This window comes from Terrapene carolina, unplaced genomic scaffold (assembly GCF_002925995.2).
Source record: "Terrapene carolina triunguis isolate 2854851 unplaced genomic scaffold, T_m_triunguis-2.0 Scaffold18, whole genome shotgun sequence".
NCBI classification, from domain to species: domain Eukaryota; kingdom Metazoa; phylum Chordata; order Testudines; family Emydidae; genus Terrapene; species Terrapene triunguis.
Genome location: NW_020664369.1, coordinates 9,941,713 through 9,959,039, shown reverse-complemented (window position 1 = coordinate 9,959,039; position 17,327 = coordinate 9,941,713). Strand labels below are relative to the sequence as shown.

General features: G+C 41.2%; 1 protein-coding gene across 2 annotated transcripts in view; it reads right to left on the bottom strand.

The window, feature by feature from the left end:
- LOC113407119 (tudor domain-containing protein 3) overlaps positions 1–17,327 on the bottom strand; it is a 259,992-nt gene that overhangs the window by 96,315 nt on the left and 146,350 nt on the right. For both annotated transcript variants that reach the window (XR_003899863.1, XM_026655218.1), the window contains exon 6: positions 1,869–1,940. Coding sequence is in view for 1 of the 2 variants with exons in the window: in XM_026655218.1 (XP_026511003.1) it covers positions 1,869–1,940 (72 nt within the window). In the remaining variant the exon portion in view is untranslated. The remainder of the gene's footprint in view (positions 1–1,868; positions 1,941–17,327) is intronic.

Sequence of the window (17,327 nt, the reverse complement as noted above, 5' to 3'; positions counted from 1 at the left end):
AGTGTTGAACAAGTCTCTGGATGACGGGTTGATCAAGTTCAGTATTTTGGCAGGGATCAAAGGATCCACCAGTATCATCACATGATTGATTGCAGGATTTACTAGGGATCTGAATAAATAATCTGAAGTCCAAGCCTGCTCCTCTGAAATATCTGGAATTCACAGGGACACAACTAGATACTATTTATTTTATTTTTATGGGTCCAAGATATCGAGGTCTGAACAGAAACAATTAAGCAGTCAGCCAGAGACATGGCTACAGGGAAAACTGTGCCTTAGACCCCTTTTTAGTCTCCCTCAAATGCATCTCTTAGGCCTGGTCCACATTAACCCCCCACTTCGGACTAAGGTACGCAAATTCAGCTACGTTAATAACGTGGCTGAATTCGAAGTACCTTAGTCCGAACTTACCGCGGGTCCAGACGCGGCAGGCAGGCTCCCCCGTCGATGCCGCGTACTCCTCTCGCCGAGCTGGAGTACCGGCGTCGATGGCGAGCACTTCCGGGATCGATTCGGGATCGATTTATCGCGTCTAGACAAGACGCGATAAATCGATCCCAGAAGATCGATTGCCTGCCGCCGAACCAGGAAGTAAGTGTAGACGTACCCTTAGGTGACAGACTGGGCCTTCTGCACCTCATTCTGGGTGGAACCTCAGGTCTGACCACTTACAGACTGGATCTCTAGGCTTCAGTCCCACTGGCTCACAACTATGTTAACAACCCAATTTTGGCTCCTGTAAGAATTTCCATTTGGGAGCCAGTGAAAGCATATATTAGCAGTGACACAAAGCAGTGTCTTCAAAACAAAGCATTATATGTTCATTCCTCAAAGGTATAAAGCATTTTCCTAAATTTGTTAATAAAATGAAAGCTCTAGATGTGCTCTTCCTTCTAAAAATTTAGCCTATTAGTAGCTCTGGGAGGTACAGCTTACTCCCATCAGTGAGCCTATCCCACTCACAGCATACTCCCCGAATCTCTGCCAATCTGGATGTCAGCTTCCATGTGCTCACAACCCACTCTCACACTCCTCTTTCCCAAGGATTTAGGATTCCCTTTGATCTTAGGCTCAGCCTAAGAGTAAATCATCCTAGCCTGGATGAGTCAGTTGGGGTATTCCCCAATAAAAAGCTGTTCCTTCGTTTCCTCCAGGACGGTCATGTGTGTCATTGTTTCATTTCCTATTGGTTTCTCCCTTAACGGTCTCTTTTGATTTAACTCCTGGCAGTTAGGCAGATTAATATCAGAGATAACTGCAGGGCATATGATAGTCATAAAAATAATACACAATTCCCTCATTGTCCACAGCCAGTATTATCTTGGACAATGTATTGAATGTTAGCCTGGATATTTGCCATGATGTCCATGGCAAAACGTTTCAATTACTTATAAAGGATCAGAGCCTGACACCCCTGACTTCAATCTACCAAGGTCAAATATACTGAAAAGTAATCTCTCTTTCCCACACACACACTGTCATTAGCCATTAGATTGCATTTTAAGTTATTTTCAGGGTGTTTGGGGATTTTATTTTTTTTTAATTGTAAAGAGATAATTTTGATCATGACTTGAAATCTATGAGGTGTTGGAGTCAGCAATGTTCCCAATTATCTAAAGTATCAATTTGGCATAGTGATGAATATTTAACTAACATTTTGAAAAAATGTAAAAAAGTATGTTCTATTGAAACATCAAAAAGAATGTATTAAAATGAAGATTTCACACTTCCTATTACATAGGGAAATATTCACTTTATCCATTCTAACAACAGAACTTCTAGTCATTATGGTTTTAAAATTATTTTACAAAATATTAATCCTGATTACATCTATACCAAGGTCAAAAGTAAAAAAATAGTTACTATACCTGCCCAAAAGGCACAAAAGGGGGTGGTCCACCTTCTGTTCCAATGTTACTTCTATTGTGTTTTGATAAACTCTGTAAAATTTAAACAACAGCTTTTGATTAACAAGTTGCAAATGAAAACATGGCAAGGTTATCTGACAAACACCTCAGTATTTTGGGAAGTTAATGGAAATAACAAGATAAATTCTTCAACATTATAAAAATGTTTGCTTTATGACTTTTATCAAGCATTAAGCTTGAGTAATGAATCTCAAACAGGAAAGGCCCTTTAATATCAATATCACTTAGATAAGGTAAGTTTTTTCAAAAGCAAAGTCCTTCACAACATAAGAATTAGCTAGTCATTCAGTAGCAACCTGTGCACTGTATCCTAAAACAGAGAGATGAAGCTAGAATATGAAACAAGTGGCAGCTGATATACCTCCCTACTAACCCTCTGATGTAGATTTATGAAAACATAATCATACTAGATGTGTAACTTACCGCCTCTTCACCCCCAAGTTCAACACCAACCCACACCTAATTTCAGGAAGGAAAGACTCTAGTGGGAAATACAAATTGACACTAACGCAGCTTCCAAGCTATGCATACATTAAGCTCATCTTCAGCATACCATATAAAAAGAAAAAGTTGTCTAACTGAACAGGGAACGCTTGCTGAAAAGGGTATTTATTTTAGTGCACCAACTAGCAGTGTCAGGGTGTTTAGTAACAGAAAAATTACATTCTTGATAACTATTTTCTGTACATTAGCCATAAAAATAAATTAATATAAACTGAGCAGTTTGTAGATTTTTTAGGGTAAACACCAAATGTTAATGAAAGAATATGAAATGATGTAATCTGTAACGAACAGTCAGTTATTTCACTTTCATTAATTCAAAAAAATTATTTAGAAATCAGTACTATAATCACTACTATACTACTTGGATCTAATTTAGGTTGTTGAGTTTAGTGTGGGGTTCTGGGTGGTTTTGGTGTCCTGTCCTATGCAGGAGGTCAAACTACATGATCTTGTGGTCCCTTCTGGCCTTAAACTCTATGATTCTAACACTTACATTAATAAGAATTTACTAGTATAATTATTAATTTAGTTCTGACAATGTACTTGGTACAATGTACAAAAGGGGCTTGTCTGTGCAGAGCTCATTGAAGGATCAGGGCTATTCTGTTGACGCTATTCCACTTTGTATAAATAATTAAATATTCACTCGGCCAAAGACAGACAGTGAGAACAACTCTATAGCCTGATGATTAAGACACTCAGCTAGGCGGAAGAAGGTGTGGATTCAAATGCCTTCTCTGAATCAGACAGAGAGAAGATTAATTTTGGGTCAAACAAAACTGCATCTTCAGAGAATAGTCTACTTGTTTGAAAAATTTCACCTAGCTGTAATAGCTAGCCAGCAGAAAGTCATAGTGTAGACCTAGCCTCACCATATAAACTTGGAGAAGTCATAACTTCTTTGTATTTCAGTTTGCCCATCATTATAATGAAAATACTATCTACCTCATTGAGTTTGCAAGTTTATATGTATAAAGTGCTTTGAGATCCTTGAATAGAAGACATTACTGTGTGCAAAGTAATAGGGCTAGTCTACACAGAAAAAGTTACATCAGCACAGCTACATCTCTCAAGGGTTTGAAAAATCCACAGTTTTGAGAGATACAGCTATGTTGACCTAACCCTTGTTGCAGACAGCATTAGGTTGATGGAAGAATTCTTCCACTGACCTAGCTACCTTCGCCTTTCAGGGAGGTGGATTACCTACAGTGATGGGGAAATCCCTACTGACACTGTAGTGAGTGTCTACACTGAAGCGCTGTCGCATTTTAAGTGTAGACATAGCCTTATACAGCCCCACCTTCTCCCTACTTCCAAATAAATTACAGCAGAGGCTTGACCATACTCAGCTGCAAACTTAGCAGAAACAAGAAAGCTCCAGAAAACGGGCAAATGTATAAAAGATTTCAGGAAAAGAACTGTTTTCATCAAATGAGAGATTTAAAAGACTACTTAGTTTGAAAAGGACATACATGAGAAGAAATAATAGACATATACCAATAAACAGTAGCTATATAGGTGTTTACACTATGCTCTCATCAACATAATATCTAACATAACAGGACGTTGCTATATGCCCTTTCCAAGAACACAAAAATAACAAGGCTTTGAAAGCCATAAGACTAATAATTTAAAACAGTAAAAAGAAAATTACACAGTATCTTGCATAAAAAGTGATTTATATGGGGCTTTTCTTGAGTGTCTAAAAATTACAATCTATATAAAATATTTAATTTCATCCTCAGAGCAATTCAGCCACTTCTGGGGTGAACTGTAACAGTGGTTTTAATAGTGCTAACAATACTACACAATATCGAGGAATAGGAATTAGCCATTTTCCCCTTATTCTTATGGGCCTGATCCAGGAAAGCATTCCTATTCATAAAAGCACTAAAGAACATGCTAAATGTTAAGCACTTATTTCAGTGCTCTAATAAATCAGGGTGATAAGGAGTGACTGTGAAAAAAACTGATCCAAGATATATCACTGAAGTAAATAAATTTAGTGAGATTCACCAAAGGATTATTCATTTATAGGAATAAAAATAGTTCATGTGGTTACATTAGCTAAGATACAATTACAAGGTCTATAAATACTATAATTACTTCTGATTAAGATGATCTTCGGGGAACAAAAAGAAATACCACCCCAATAGTAAATAACTTCACAATTAAGTGAAATATAGGACTCTGACTCTCTCATCTGAAGTATGCAATATTGGCTATTGTAATAGGTAGAATATTGGAAGAAATATATCTGCTCCATTTACTTTGCAAATTGATGTAACTCGCTCCTGCATATAAGCAATACCAAACTGACAACACACACAATTATTTTAAAAACAAAGTTGCTTATCTGTAACTGGAGATTCTTTGAGATGTGTGGCACCTATCTGTATTCCACTGAGGAGTTCTGCGCATTCGCCATGCATCAGGAGCCGGAGCTTTTGAAAGCAGTACTGTTCGGAGGTAGGTAAATGTATGGCTTGATTGAGGTGGAATTGGGAAATCACCTTGGGTAGGAACTTGGGGTGAAGGCAGAGAGAGACCTTGTCTTTATGGAAAGTCATGAAGAGAGGGTTAGCCACCATGGCTCCCAGTTTGCCAATCCTCCTAGACAACGTAATGGTGATGAGGAAAGTGACATTCATAAAAAAGAGAGATAGCAAGCAGGAGACCATAGGTTCAAAGGTGGTGGTAGTCAATGAGGTGAGGACTAGGTTATGGTCCCATAGGCTGAATGGGAGGGTATTTTCAAAAAAGGCCCTTCCAGGATCATACAAGTAGGGGGTGGTCAAAAATTGATTGGCCATCCACCGATGGGTGAAAAGCGCTAATGGCAGCTGACTGCAACTTGATGGAATTGAGGGCCAGCCCTGAGTCCTTCAGAAAGAGTAAATACTCCAAGAGTAGTGGGATGCCACTTTGGAGACAAGGCCCTGTCATGTAGCCCAGGAAGCAAAACGCGTCCATTTGGCTCAATACAAGCATCTTGTGGAATCTTTCCTGCTACTTGAAAGGACATCTTGCACTGCCAGAGAGCACTCCTGAGCTAGTGGTGATGTCCATCCAAAAACCAAGCCACCAGTTGAACAGTGTGCATGTTGGGGAGTCTGAATATGCTATTGTGTTGAGTGAGTAGCTCCGGGAATGTCCAAAGCGTGAGTGAAGAGTGCTTTGAAATGCAGAGGAGAAACAGGAGGTAGAATTGACAAGGCCAGAAGAGGGAGATCAGGATGGTTGTTGCTTTCTCTCATCTGATCTTATGGATTACTTATACTAGGAGGGTTAAGGAGAGGAAGGCAGAGTTCATGCTGTCTGACCAAACAATGACTAGGGCATCCCCCTGTGATTGGGCTCCAATTCCTCCCCTTGAACAACACTGGCTGTATTTGGTGGTGTTGTGGGATGTGAAAAGATCGTTTGCTGGGGTCCCATCGGCCAAAGATGTCCGCGACTACAGAGTCATGCAATTCCCATTTGTGGTGGGTTGCAAAGTTTCTGTGAGAGCATCAGCAATCACATTCTGGGTGCTCGTCAGTTAGGTTGCTGTCAAAAGAATGTAATGCGCAATGCACCATTCTCACAGGCATATAGCTTCCGTACACAGAGCTTGGGATTTCGTTCCCCCTTGCTTGTTTATATAGAAGACTGTAGTAGTGTTGCTTGATATGACAAGTACATGTCAGTCCTGGATGGCTGGCAAAAACGCTTGGCAAACTTTGCGTACTGCCCGGAGTTCCAATATGTTTATGTGCATCTGGACCTCCTATGTTGTTCAGGTGCCTTGTGTCATGCGGTCACCCATGTGGGCACCCCAGCTCATGAGGGATGCATCCATTATGATAATCATGGTGGTTGAGGACGGGAGCAAGGTCATTCCCGAGCAGACTCATAGTGGGTTCATCCACCATTGTAATAAGGAGAGAATTCTGGTGGCATGCAGACCAGAGTGTGAATAGGTTGATGCATGGATGAGTAAACCCTTTGTAGCCAGAGTTGAACATGGTGCAGATGTAGGTGAGCGAAGAGCATGACCTATGTGCAGGTCGTCATATGTCCCAAGAAAGCGAGGCATATTTTGGCCATAGGAAGGACTGGAAGTCACTGAAGTAATTAGTTCCCTTATTGTCTGGAATCTTTCCCATGGTAGATAAGTTTGTGCAGAAGTCTCATCTATGCAAACTCCTATGAACTCCAGGAACTGTGTTACAGTGTAAAGTTGATTATTCGATGTTGACATTGGCCCCCAGAGAGAAGAGTAGAAGCAGTTGGGACGTCAATTCCTGTGCCTCTTCTTTGGACTGTGATGCTATCAGCCAGTCATCCAGATAGGGGAAAATGAGGATCCTCTAACGTCTGAGATAAGCTGCCACTGAGAAAACTTTTGTGAATACTCATGGGGCAGTGGTAAGTCCAAACTGTAGAACCCTGTACTGAAAATGTTGAGGTCCCACCTTGAACCTCAGAAACTTTCTGTGTATCAGGTGTATATCAATATGGAAGTAGGCATCCTGCATATTGAGAGTCGTAAACCACATGGCTTTTTCTAGGGAGAGAATGATTGTTGCAAGTGTGACCATGCAGAATCTTGGTTTGGAAATCAAACAAATGAGGCATCCAAGATGCAAAATTTGGGGGGGGGGGGGGGGGACTAGGAAGTAGCTCAAGTAGACCCCTGTTCTCTGAAAGGCGACTGGGATTAGTTCCATAGTTTCCCTCCGCCATAGGGAGTCAACCTCTAGGTGGAGGAGGTCATTGCCTAGGTGTTGCATGCATGTGGACTGAGGAAGAGGGTGAGATGGGGGCATCGCTGTAAACTCTATGACATAGCCACCCTAGATAATAACTAGGACCCACTTTTCCATTGTTATGGCTTTCCATGCTGGCAGAAAGAGTTTGGTGTGGCCCCCAAAGGGGGTAGGAAGGATGGGCATTGGTGTACGGACAGTACTAAGGATATTTTTGTAAAATTTTGGAAATTGGGTCACAAGGATGATAGGAGAGTAGAAGCTCCAACTCGGACCATGTGGCGGTAAAAAGGAACTGGAGATGCCAGCGGCCCGCCGCGTTCTTTATCACCTCAGGCAAAACCACAAGGCAGCACATGTGTGGACTGCCAAACAGTACTATTTTGAAAAGCTCTGGCTCTGGGCACATGGTGCATGTGCATAACCCCTCAGTGGAATAAAATAGGGACATCACTCAAAAAAAGCCAGTATCTGCATTTGTTCCTAAAAGAGCTACAACAACTTCTCATTTTTCAAAAAAAATTCAAAATGTTTAATTGGAGCTCCTTCACCCTACCAGATGCGCTTGGATTATTCCACTGAGATTAGTAATTATTAAAGAACACTCCAATACATTCATACAATGAAAGGAGAGGCTTATATCTGCTCAGCAGTTTGCATGCCACCTACCCATTATACAGCCCCCCGCCCCCCACTTCTTTGTTATTATGAATTTCTCTGTGTGTCTATATAATACATACAGACGCATCAAATGTTGTCACTCATCACCTAAAGCAGAATTTACTAGCATCCACATGAACCATCCTCCATATCTGATTATTAATGAAGCCAGGACCTTGCAAGTCACATGGGTGGAACAGGAAGGCAGTCAACAATAGCTCAAAAGCACAACTCCACTGCTGAAAAAATAAAATGACTTCTCCCTCCAACATTAGAATGCTGACAGCATTCTGAATATAGCATAAGTGTAGATTTTTGGACCATAATTATAAAGACTTCTAAAAGTACCCTTAAGGTTAAATCTGACATACTTTTTTAGAACACTGTCAAGTAACAACAGCATTTCTGGATTACATGAGATACCAAATAACTCCGTATATGCAATTGCCAAGTCATTGCCTTCTATAGGAGTCCCACTTGCAGTGAAAAACACAATTACTGATTTGTTTGATCAAAATAAAAGCTGCTAGCACTCCTCAAGACTGATTCATCAAGAAGCATTTGAAAGTAGCAAATCACTCAGACAGAGAAGTAAACACTTGAGGACAGAGCTCGTGATACTGTTGCTCAGCTGACTTTCACTCTGGAGTCTTACATTTACTGGATTTAAACCCCAGACATCACCAGTGAATAGTATGTATTATAGTATGTAATATAAAACAAGAACTTTTTGAAAATATTTCTAGCATCTTTCCTACATCTTTGAACCTGGAAGTTTATCTTATCTTGTCAGAGATTAGATTAACATTTGTATCCTCCCACTAAACGGAACATTAAATTCAATTTCACATTCCTACCATCAGAAAAAAAGTGGACCACCAGAGGCTGGAAGTCAATGTGCATACATACAGCCACCTATAGTCTAACTATAAACAACTAGGAAAGGAAATTATTTTGGATGACTGTCATAACTATAAAGGGAAGGGTAACAGCCCTCCTGTGTACAATACTATAAAATCCCTCCTGGCCAGAGACTCCAAAATCCTTTTACCTGTAAAGGGTTAAGAAGCTCAGGTAACCTGGCTGACATCTGACCCAAAGGACCAATAAGGGGACAAGATACTTTCAAATCTTGGTTTTGTTTGTGCTCTTTGTTTTGGTGGGGGTTCGCTCTTGGGACTGAGAGGGACCAGACATCAATCCATGCTCTCCAAGTCTTTCTGAACAAGTCTCTCATATTTCAAACTTGTAAGTAAACAGCCAGGCAAGGCGTGTTAGTTTTATCTTTGTTTTCTCAACTTGTAAATGTACCTTTTACTAGGGTGTTTACCTCTGTTTGCTGTAACTTTGAACCTAAGGCTAGAGGGGGGTCCTCTGGGCTCTTTAAGTTTGATTACCCTGTAAAGTTATTTTCCATCCTGATTTTACAGAGATGATTTTTACCTTTTTCTTTAATTAAAAGCCTTCTTTTTAAGAACCTGATTGATTTCCCCTGTTTTTTAGATCCAAGGGGGTTGGATCTTGATCCACCAGGAGTTGGTGGGAGAGAGGAGGGGGGATGGTTAATTTCTCCTTGTTTTAAGATCCAAGGGGTTTGGATCTGTATTCACCAGGGAATTGGTGAAGAGTCTCTCAAGGCTACCCAGGGAAGGGAATTAGCACATTGGGAGTGGTGGCAGCGGACCAGATCTAAGCTGGTAGTTAAGCTCAGAAGTTTTCATGCAGGCCCCCACATCTGTACCCTAAAGTTCAGAGTGGGGAAGGAGCCTTGACAATGACAGAAGCAGGAGAGATCATTTTGATTAAAAAACTGACGTGCACTTATATACATATACTGTATACTTTATAAAATCCACTAAACTATCAATGACAGAATGAAACAATGTTCCTCGTTGTTTATCTGTGTGCAATTTCACGTGCTAGGAAGAAAATATTCATTCCTTTATGTATTTGAAACTTGTGCTTCTTTATATTAGGACCTACTTCATAATTCTGTCCTTTGTTCCAAGTTACTTAGATGACTATCAGAAGTAAGCCTCTGTAGACATCATATACCTCACTGATGTCCAATTACTATATATTCAACTTTTAAAGGGGAAGATTTATCTTATCATAACATTTACTTTATCATCCTGAAATTGCAACAATTTTCTAGAACATAAGAAGACGAGAGGTTTTTATAGCACAGCAAGCTAAATGTTTCCTTTGTAACACTGTCTACTATAGGCTAGTGCATGTCTAATTATTTCTGTTTTCTGACAGTCTGCCCTGAGGTAAGCACTCACAGTTGTGAGCCACTCCAGATAGGTGGTGAAGATTGTCGAGCTATCACAAGGAGAAAAAAATGTACTAGAAAATTTCATTAAAAAAATTATACAAAAGCACACACCCAACAAAACACATGCCAAACTTACCTTGCTCAGATCCCTTCCTTCATCTCTCACTGTTTTGTTTACTTAGACTGTAATCTCGTCAAAACAGGGACTTGTTTTCCTATTATGTGTTTGTGAGCTATTCAACACATCACCCCAAAGAAGGAGACAAGTTTTTTTTCCTCTTTCACTCCCCCACCCCCACTTATTTTTCTAACTTTAAAGTATACATAATAGACAGAAGGCATGCACCCTTCAGCCATCTTTTATTCCTCTGCATTTTCCTGTTACCTTAATAAATATAATAATGCCTATTTCTTATATACAGTAGGCTTCCGTTTATCTGACTGTCCTGGGGGACATCCAAAACTCTCTGATAACCATGTGTTCAGATAAACAGATGTTCTATTTTGCACTGCAGTTTCACTGATGTAGACCTAGAGAGCTGCTGTAAGAGCATTATGTAACTGCAGGTAACTGCTCAAGACCCTATACAAATACAAACCCATAAATTAGTGCTAATAGGCGCTAAGGCAGGGGTGGGCAAACTACAGCCCGCAGGCCGCATCCGGCCGCCAGCCATTTTAATCTGGCCCTCGAACTCCCGCTGCAGAGCAGGGTCTGGGGCTTGCCCCTCTCCGGAGTTCCCGCCAGGGAGCAGGGTCGGGGGACGCTCTGCATGGCTCCAAGAACAAGTGGCATGTCCCCTCTCCGGCTCTTACACGCAAAGGCAGCCCGGGGGCTCTGCTCCGCATGCTGCCCCCGCCTCAAATGCCGCCCCCACAGCTCCCATTGGCCGGAAACCACAGCCAATGGGATGTGCAGGGGCAGCACCTGCAGACGGGGCAGCGCGCAGCAGAGCCGCTTGGCCCCGTAGGAGCGACATGCCGCTGCTTCCGGGAGCCACTTGAGATAAGCACCACCCGGAGCCTGCACCCATAAGCCACCCCCAGCGCCCCAACCCCCTACCCCAGCCCTGATCTCCCTCAAGCCCTCTGAACCCCTCGGTCCCAGCCCAGAGCACCCTCCTACACCCCAAACCCCTCATCCCCAGCCCAACCCCACACCCCCAGCCCAGAGTCCCCTCTCGCACCCTGAACTCATTTCTGGCCCAACCCTGGAGCCTGCACCTCCTCCCACACCCAAACCCCAATTTCATGAGCATTCATAGTCCGCCATATCATTTCCATACCCAGATGTGGCCCTCAGGGCAAAAAGTTTGCCCACCCCTGCCCTAAGGGCATGTGTACACTTCATCTGGGAATGAGCCTCCCAGCCTGGATCCACAGACTCGAGCACAGCTTGTGCTTGCACTCTAAAAACTGCTATTTAAACATTGCAGCTCAGGCTGAAGCTCTGGCTCTGAGGCCTGGGAAGGGGTAGGCTTGAGAGCCTGTTCTCCAGCCCAAGCTGCAATGTCAAAGTACTGTGTACAGAACTATTTTTAGAGTGCTAGCGTGAGCCTTGCTAGCACAAGTCTGTGGACCAAGGCTGAGAAGCTTGCTGCCAAATACAGTGCACAGGCCCTAATAGGCTAATTGAGATATTATTACCAAGTGATTAATTAACATAGGGGTACATGGGGGACACACTGTGGATTCAGATACCTAGGATTTTTGGATAAAGGGAATTCTGATAACTAATTATACTGCAGTGGTTTTCACTGGTAGATCTCAAAGTGCTTTATAATCTTTCAAATACGTATTCCCAACACCTCTGTAGGTGAAGCATTATTATCTCCATTTTACAGATGAGGAACTGAGGCACAGAGAGGTTAAGTGACTTGCCCAAGGTCACACAGAAAGTCTATGACAGAGCTGGGAACCGAACCCATGTCTCCCACTTCCTAAACACGTGTCCTAACCCCTGGACCTCTCTCCTGCTTACAAGGGGATAAAGAAAATAATCTCTCTCTCCCACTCCCTCGCCTTTGCAGGCATATGAGCTGAAGATGCAAGTAGTTCTTGCTCTCACTAGAAAATAAACACATTGGACTAGCTTCTAGCTGCTTCTGTTTCTGGAGCTGTGTTCATTTGGAGGAAAAAATCCAAAATTCAGGTTGGGTTATTATAGAGTATACTCTTTGTATAGAAAGAGTTATTTACAGAATTTTCCATAGATATTAAAGCCAGAAGAGACCTTATAATTTTCTAGTTGACCTCATCAGAGTATTATTATTTCAATAAAGGACAGCTGAAGCCCTATGTGCCTGTCTGCTTATATCTCTGGCTATGACGACAAGCAGCGCAGGTTGGGTATGGAAGAGCAAGGAGCTGGAAAGTCCCAGGCCACTTTCTTTCGATGGCTGAAGCCATTTTCCTTTTGAAAATTAGTAAAGTAGCACCTAAAGGCCCTAATCAGGGAGAGAAGACCCATTGTGCTGCACATCATACACACACATATCAAAAATGGCCCCTACCCACAGCTCTTACAATCTCGGTATATGAATAATGTTTTCTTATCTTACCTGCATATGGATTTTACTTTTTTGAGCTCAGTGTCTATGACTAATAATAAAACCATGCCATGGGGTGCTGTACAACAAATGTACAGATGAGAGAGTTGAAAGAGAGAAGAGGTTTTGATCAAGCTGAATGTGTAGAAAATTCAGTTTATTGCATTTTGACAAATGTTTTTCCTATTTTCTCTCCTCAGCAAAACCAACTCCCTATTTGTTTCAAAAGGCTGACCAAGAGCTCCTGCGTTTCCAAAACACTTCACCACTGCTGAGATTTCCATTTATTGTGTACAGATTAAGCCCTTTCAAAGTTTCTCTTGTGTGGCTCTTTCATCATTGTAGTAACGATATCACAGAGATCAGAAAATCTGCAGATGGCCAATGATTACACAATGTATTTATTTACACTTGTGGACTATCTCCTCAGTAAGGAATCTAACAGGGCCACTGGGATGGCTGTGGAAGAACTGGGGAACTTTTATACAGGAAAATATGCTCCTGTGGTGGGTTTTTACACACTGTAAAAAAGCAAAGCAGAAGGGCAAATATTAAACTTCGCTACAATATAGTTCAAGTGACATCAAAATGGTGACATACAGAAGACAACAGACAGCTATCAAATTTTCATTGTTAGTCCTCATGTTAAAAAAAAAATCCTATAAATGGAATATATATTACACTATGATTACTTATAATAATTATAAACATAGAAACTTACACCAACTTGGGAAAAAGACTGTGAGGGATTCAATGTAAGTTTTTAAACTTACAGAATGTAGCTCAGTGGTTTGAGCATTGGCCTACTAAACCCAAGGTTGTGAGTTCAATCCTTGGGGGGGCCATTTAGGGATCTGGGCCAAAAATCTGTCTGGGGATTGGTCCTGCTGTGAGCAGGGGGTTGGACTAGATGACCTACTGAGGTCCCTTCCAACACTGCTATTCTATGATCTAATTCTCCCCATGCATAAAGAACATTTTTTTCCTTTTTCTTTATACCATTACCTAAAGATTAAAGAAACTAAAAGCAAAATGAGTTTCAGCAGCTTTCCATATTCAAAGCACTTTACAAACATCCACTAATTCCTCAGTAAACATATATTCACACTTGAAAACACATTAAAATGTGGAACTACTGAAACAAAGAGCATTAAATTGTTGTGTTTCTGAGCAATATAAGAACCCAGAATTAAACAGCTCAAGAACCCAGAATTAAATGGCATTTAAGAACAAATACAAAGAAGAACAATAATAAAAGGAGATCAAACAAGATGTGTGTATGATAGTTAATGATGTCCACTTCAAAGTTTTTTTTAAATGCAGCACTCCTGTTTTATTCCACTATTACCAAACAAGCTAATTTTTCGTATGCTACAATGGAGACTTCAAATAAATGAAGATAAAAATAAAAGTTAAAAATAGGAAGAGTCAGAAAACTTATAAAAGGAAGGGATGGCTTATTTTCAGTTTAGAAGGCTAATAGATAACGGAGTACTATACATTTACCGACAGAGGTCTGAGGGAGTGAAATAAATATATGAAAGTCATGAAGGAAATTTGAGAATTAATTTAAGATTGTGGAAATGTCGTATGTCTTCAGTATGTGAGGACAACTGATAGACAACAGTAACATCAGGGAGCTATCTTTATTAAGGTAAAAGATTGGGGAGAGAAGAACACTTTTCTCTGAAGGCAAGATATGTTTTGAACTCATCTGAGATCAAGTGCGATAGAGGCACCCTTTCTCATAGAACATGGATACCAAGAGAAAATGATGGCAACCCAGATAAAACTGTCACAGCTTGTTTTAAACAAGATGGAGTTGGCCAAAAGGGCACAAATAGTGAGAATGGCTTATAGAGGAAACAATATGGCAAAGGTGAATGAAACTCTGAGTTAACGAACAGCAGGCATAACTGCAGGAACAAGGAAGTTTTACCGCAAACAACACTATTATGGAAAGAAAGGTTTTATATTTGAATTAAGGCTAGAATTTTCAAAAGGGTCTCCATTTGAAAGTCCCATCCTAATTTTCTCAAAGAAATACTTTGAACTTGTTTCTTTACATATGGAGAAAGCAAATATAAAAAGCATGTAACATTTTTATTAATGATGAATGGATACCTTTTATAAAGTTAAGGAAATGTACAAGTCAAAATTAATGTATTAATTATAGGCAGAACTGGTAGTGCCACCTATTGAAGTTGCCTAACACTTCCCATTAACCATTTGGGCTGAAAGGTGTCTGCCTCAGACTGAATTTTTCCACAAATTTTCAGCAAAAATGCTTCAATTACTTCCAAGAACAAAGCTAGGGAAACTAACAGTTTTGCTCATGATAAAATATTTGAGATCTTCTCTTTGAACACCTCTAGCTCACACAGTCTTTGAAGTAGGGAACTGAAATTTGACAGGGTGTGGTCTCCTGTAACATATATAGTTTTTGTTGTCCCTATGAAAATCTGCCCACATTTGGCCAAGTTGCAAGCCTTGGGGAGTCGGGGGGGGAGGGAGGAGGACTGGAAGGAAGAGAATCACAGTTCACATAAGCTGGGAATGGAAGACAGGGGATGGATCACTTGATCTGTTCTGTTCATTCCCTCTGAAGCACTTGGCATTGTCCACTGTCAGAAGACAGAATACTGGGCTAGATGGATCTTTGGTCTGATCAAGTATGGCCATTCTTATGTTATGTTCTTATGTTCACACAACACACTTTGATTTTAGCAGCTAAATTCTCAGAAGATCCCATCCTCATTGAGCATGCTCCAGCCTCTCTCAGCTCCCAGTGCTAACAACACTGCATATACACCATCCCCACGAAGCAACTGAGCAAACTCTATCCTCTCTCAGGTGCTACATGTGAAAGGACTGCATATGGGCCATCCCCACAGAAATAGAATTCCTGAGCAAGCTCCATCCCAGGGCTACTAGGGCAAAGCTGGACTTTCCCTCCAATGGCTGTTCCCACCTGCCACAGGTTAGACCAGGGTGTGGCTGAGCACATGAACTGAGAACAGAGAGCCTCTAACCTCAATTCATAGATTCCAAGGCCAGAGGGGACCATTGTGCCCATCTAGTCTGATCTCCTGTATAACGACCATAGAATTTCCCAAAAATAATTTCTAAAGTATTTTAAAATGGCCAGAGATGGAAATCCTACCACAACCCTTGGTAAATTGTTCCAATGGTTAACTACCCTCGCTGTTAAAAATTTACACTTTGTTTCCAGTCTGAATTTGTCTAGCCCCAACTTCCAGCTACTGGATCATGTTATACCTTTCTCTGCTAGACTGAAGAGCCCATTATTAAATATTTGTTCTCCATATAGGTACTTACAGCCTGTAGTCAAGTCACCCCTTAACCTTCTCTTCGTTAAGCTAAATAGATTGAACTCCTTGAGTCTATCACTATAAGGTATTTAATTCTTTAATCATTCTCTTGGCTCTTCTCCAAACCCTTTCCAGTTTATCAACATTATTCTTGAATTGTGGGCACCAGAACAGGACACAGTATTCTAGCACCAGCCACACCAGTGCCAACATAGAGGTAAAATGACCTCTCTGTTGCTACTCCAGATTCCCGTTTGTGCATCCCAGGATCGCATTAGCCCTTTTGAACACAGCACCACAATGGGAGCTCATGTTAACCTAATTATCCAACACGATCTCCAAATCTTTTTCAGAGTCACTCCTTTGAAGAATAGAGTCCTCCATCCTGTAAGTATGGTCTACATTCTTGAATACACTTACAGTTAGCGGTATTAAAATGCATATTGTTTGTTTGTGCACAGTTTACCAAGAGATCCAGATTTCTCTAAATCAGTGACCTGCCCTCTTCATTATTTACCACTCCCCCAATTTGTGTCATCTGCAAACTTTCATAGAATCATAGAATATCAGGGTTGGAAGAGACCTCAGGAGGTCATCTAGTCCAACCCCCTGCTCAAAGCAGGATCAACCCCAACTAAATCATCCCAGCCAGGCCTTTGTCAAGCCTGACATGTTGATTTTATGTTTTCTTCTAGGTCGATAAAGATGTCAAATAGTGTAGGATCAAGAATGGATCCCTGCTGGACCCCACTGGAAACAGACAGTTACTAACCTTCCATAACTCTCGTCGTGTTGCACAAGTCCAATCCACTCTGTGTGCAAACCCCACTCAGAGTTGTCCGAAATTTTAACCTCAGTGGTATCGTCCAGGGACAGCATAAGCACCCTCTGCCACCACACACTAATGTGTGCCAGTATAAAGGGCCCAGCTGCCACAGAGCCCCCTCAGTTCCTTCTTGATGAAGAGCTTTGGCATTCTACATCGACAGGACTAGGCAGTTCCATTTGTCGACCCAACTATCTGTGGCCATTGCAAACAAGATGAAGCATCTCCCAGTTTCTTTTCAAGGAATTTTGTTGTCGATAACCTCCTATACTCCTGCATTAATGGAAAAGGGTAAGAGTGCAGGTTCTGTAATGGACGTGTGCAACATATCTCGAAGAACGGTAGTCATTGAAGATTAATAAGCATCTTTCATTTGATTAATTGCACACATGCATTCAACTCTTGGTGAATCACAAGCCATAAAGTAAGAGGAGGAATCGGTGCATATGTACACACAGACTGGAGTACTCATTCAAATTTAGCATAGCCTCTGAAGTGA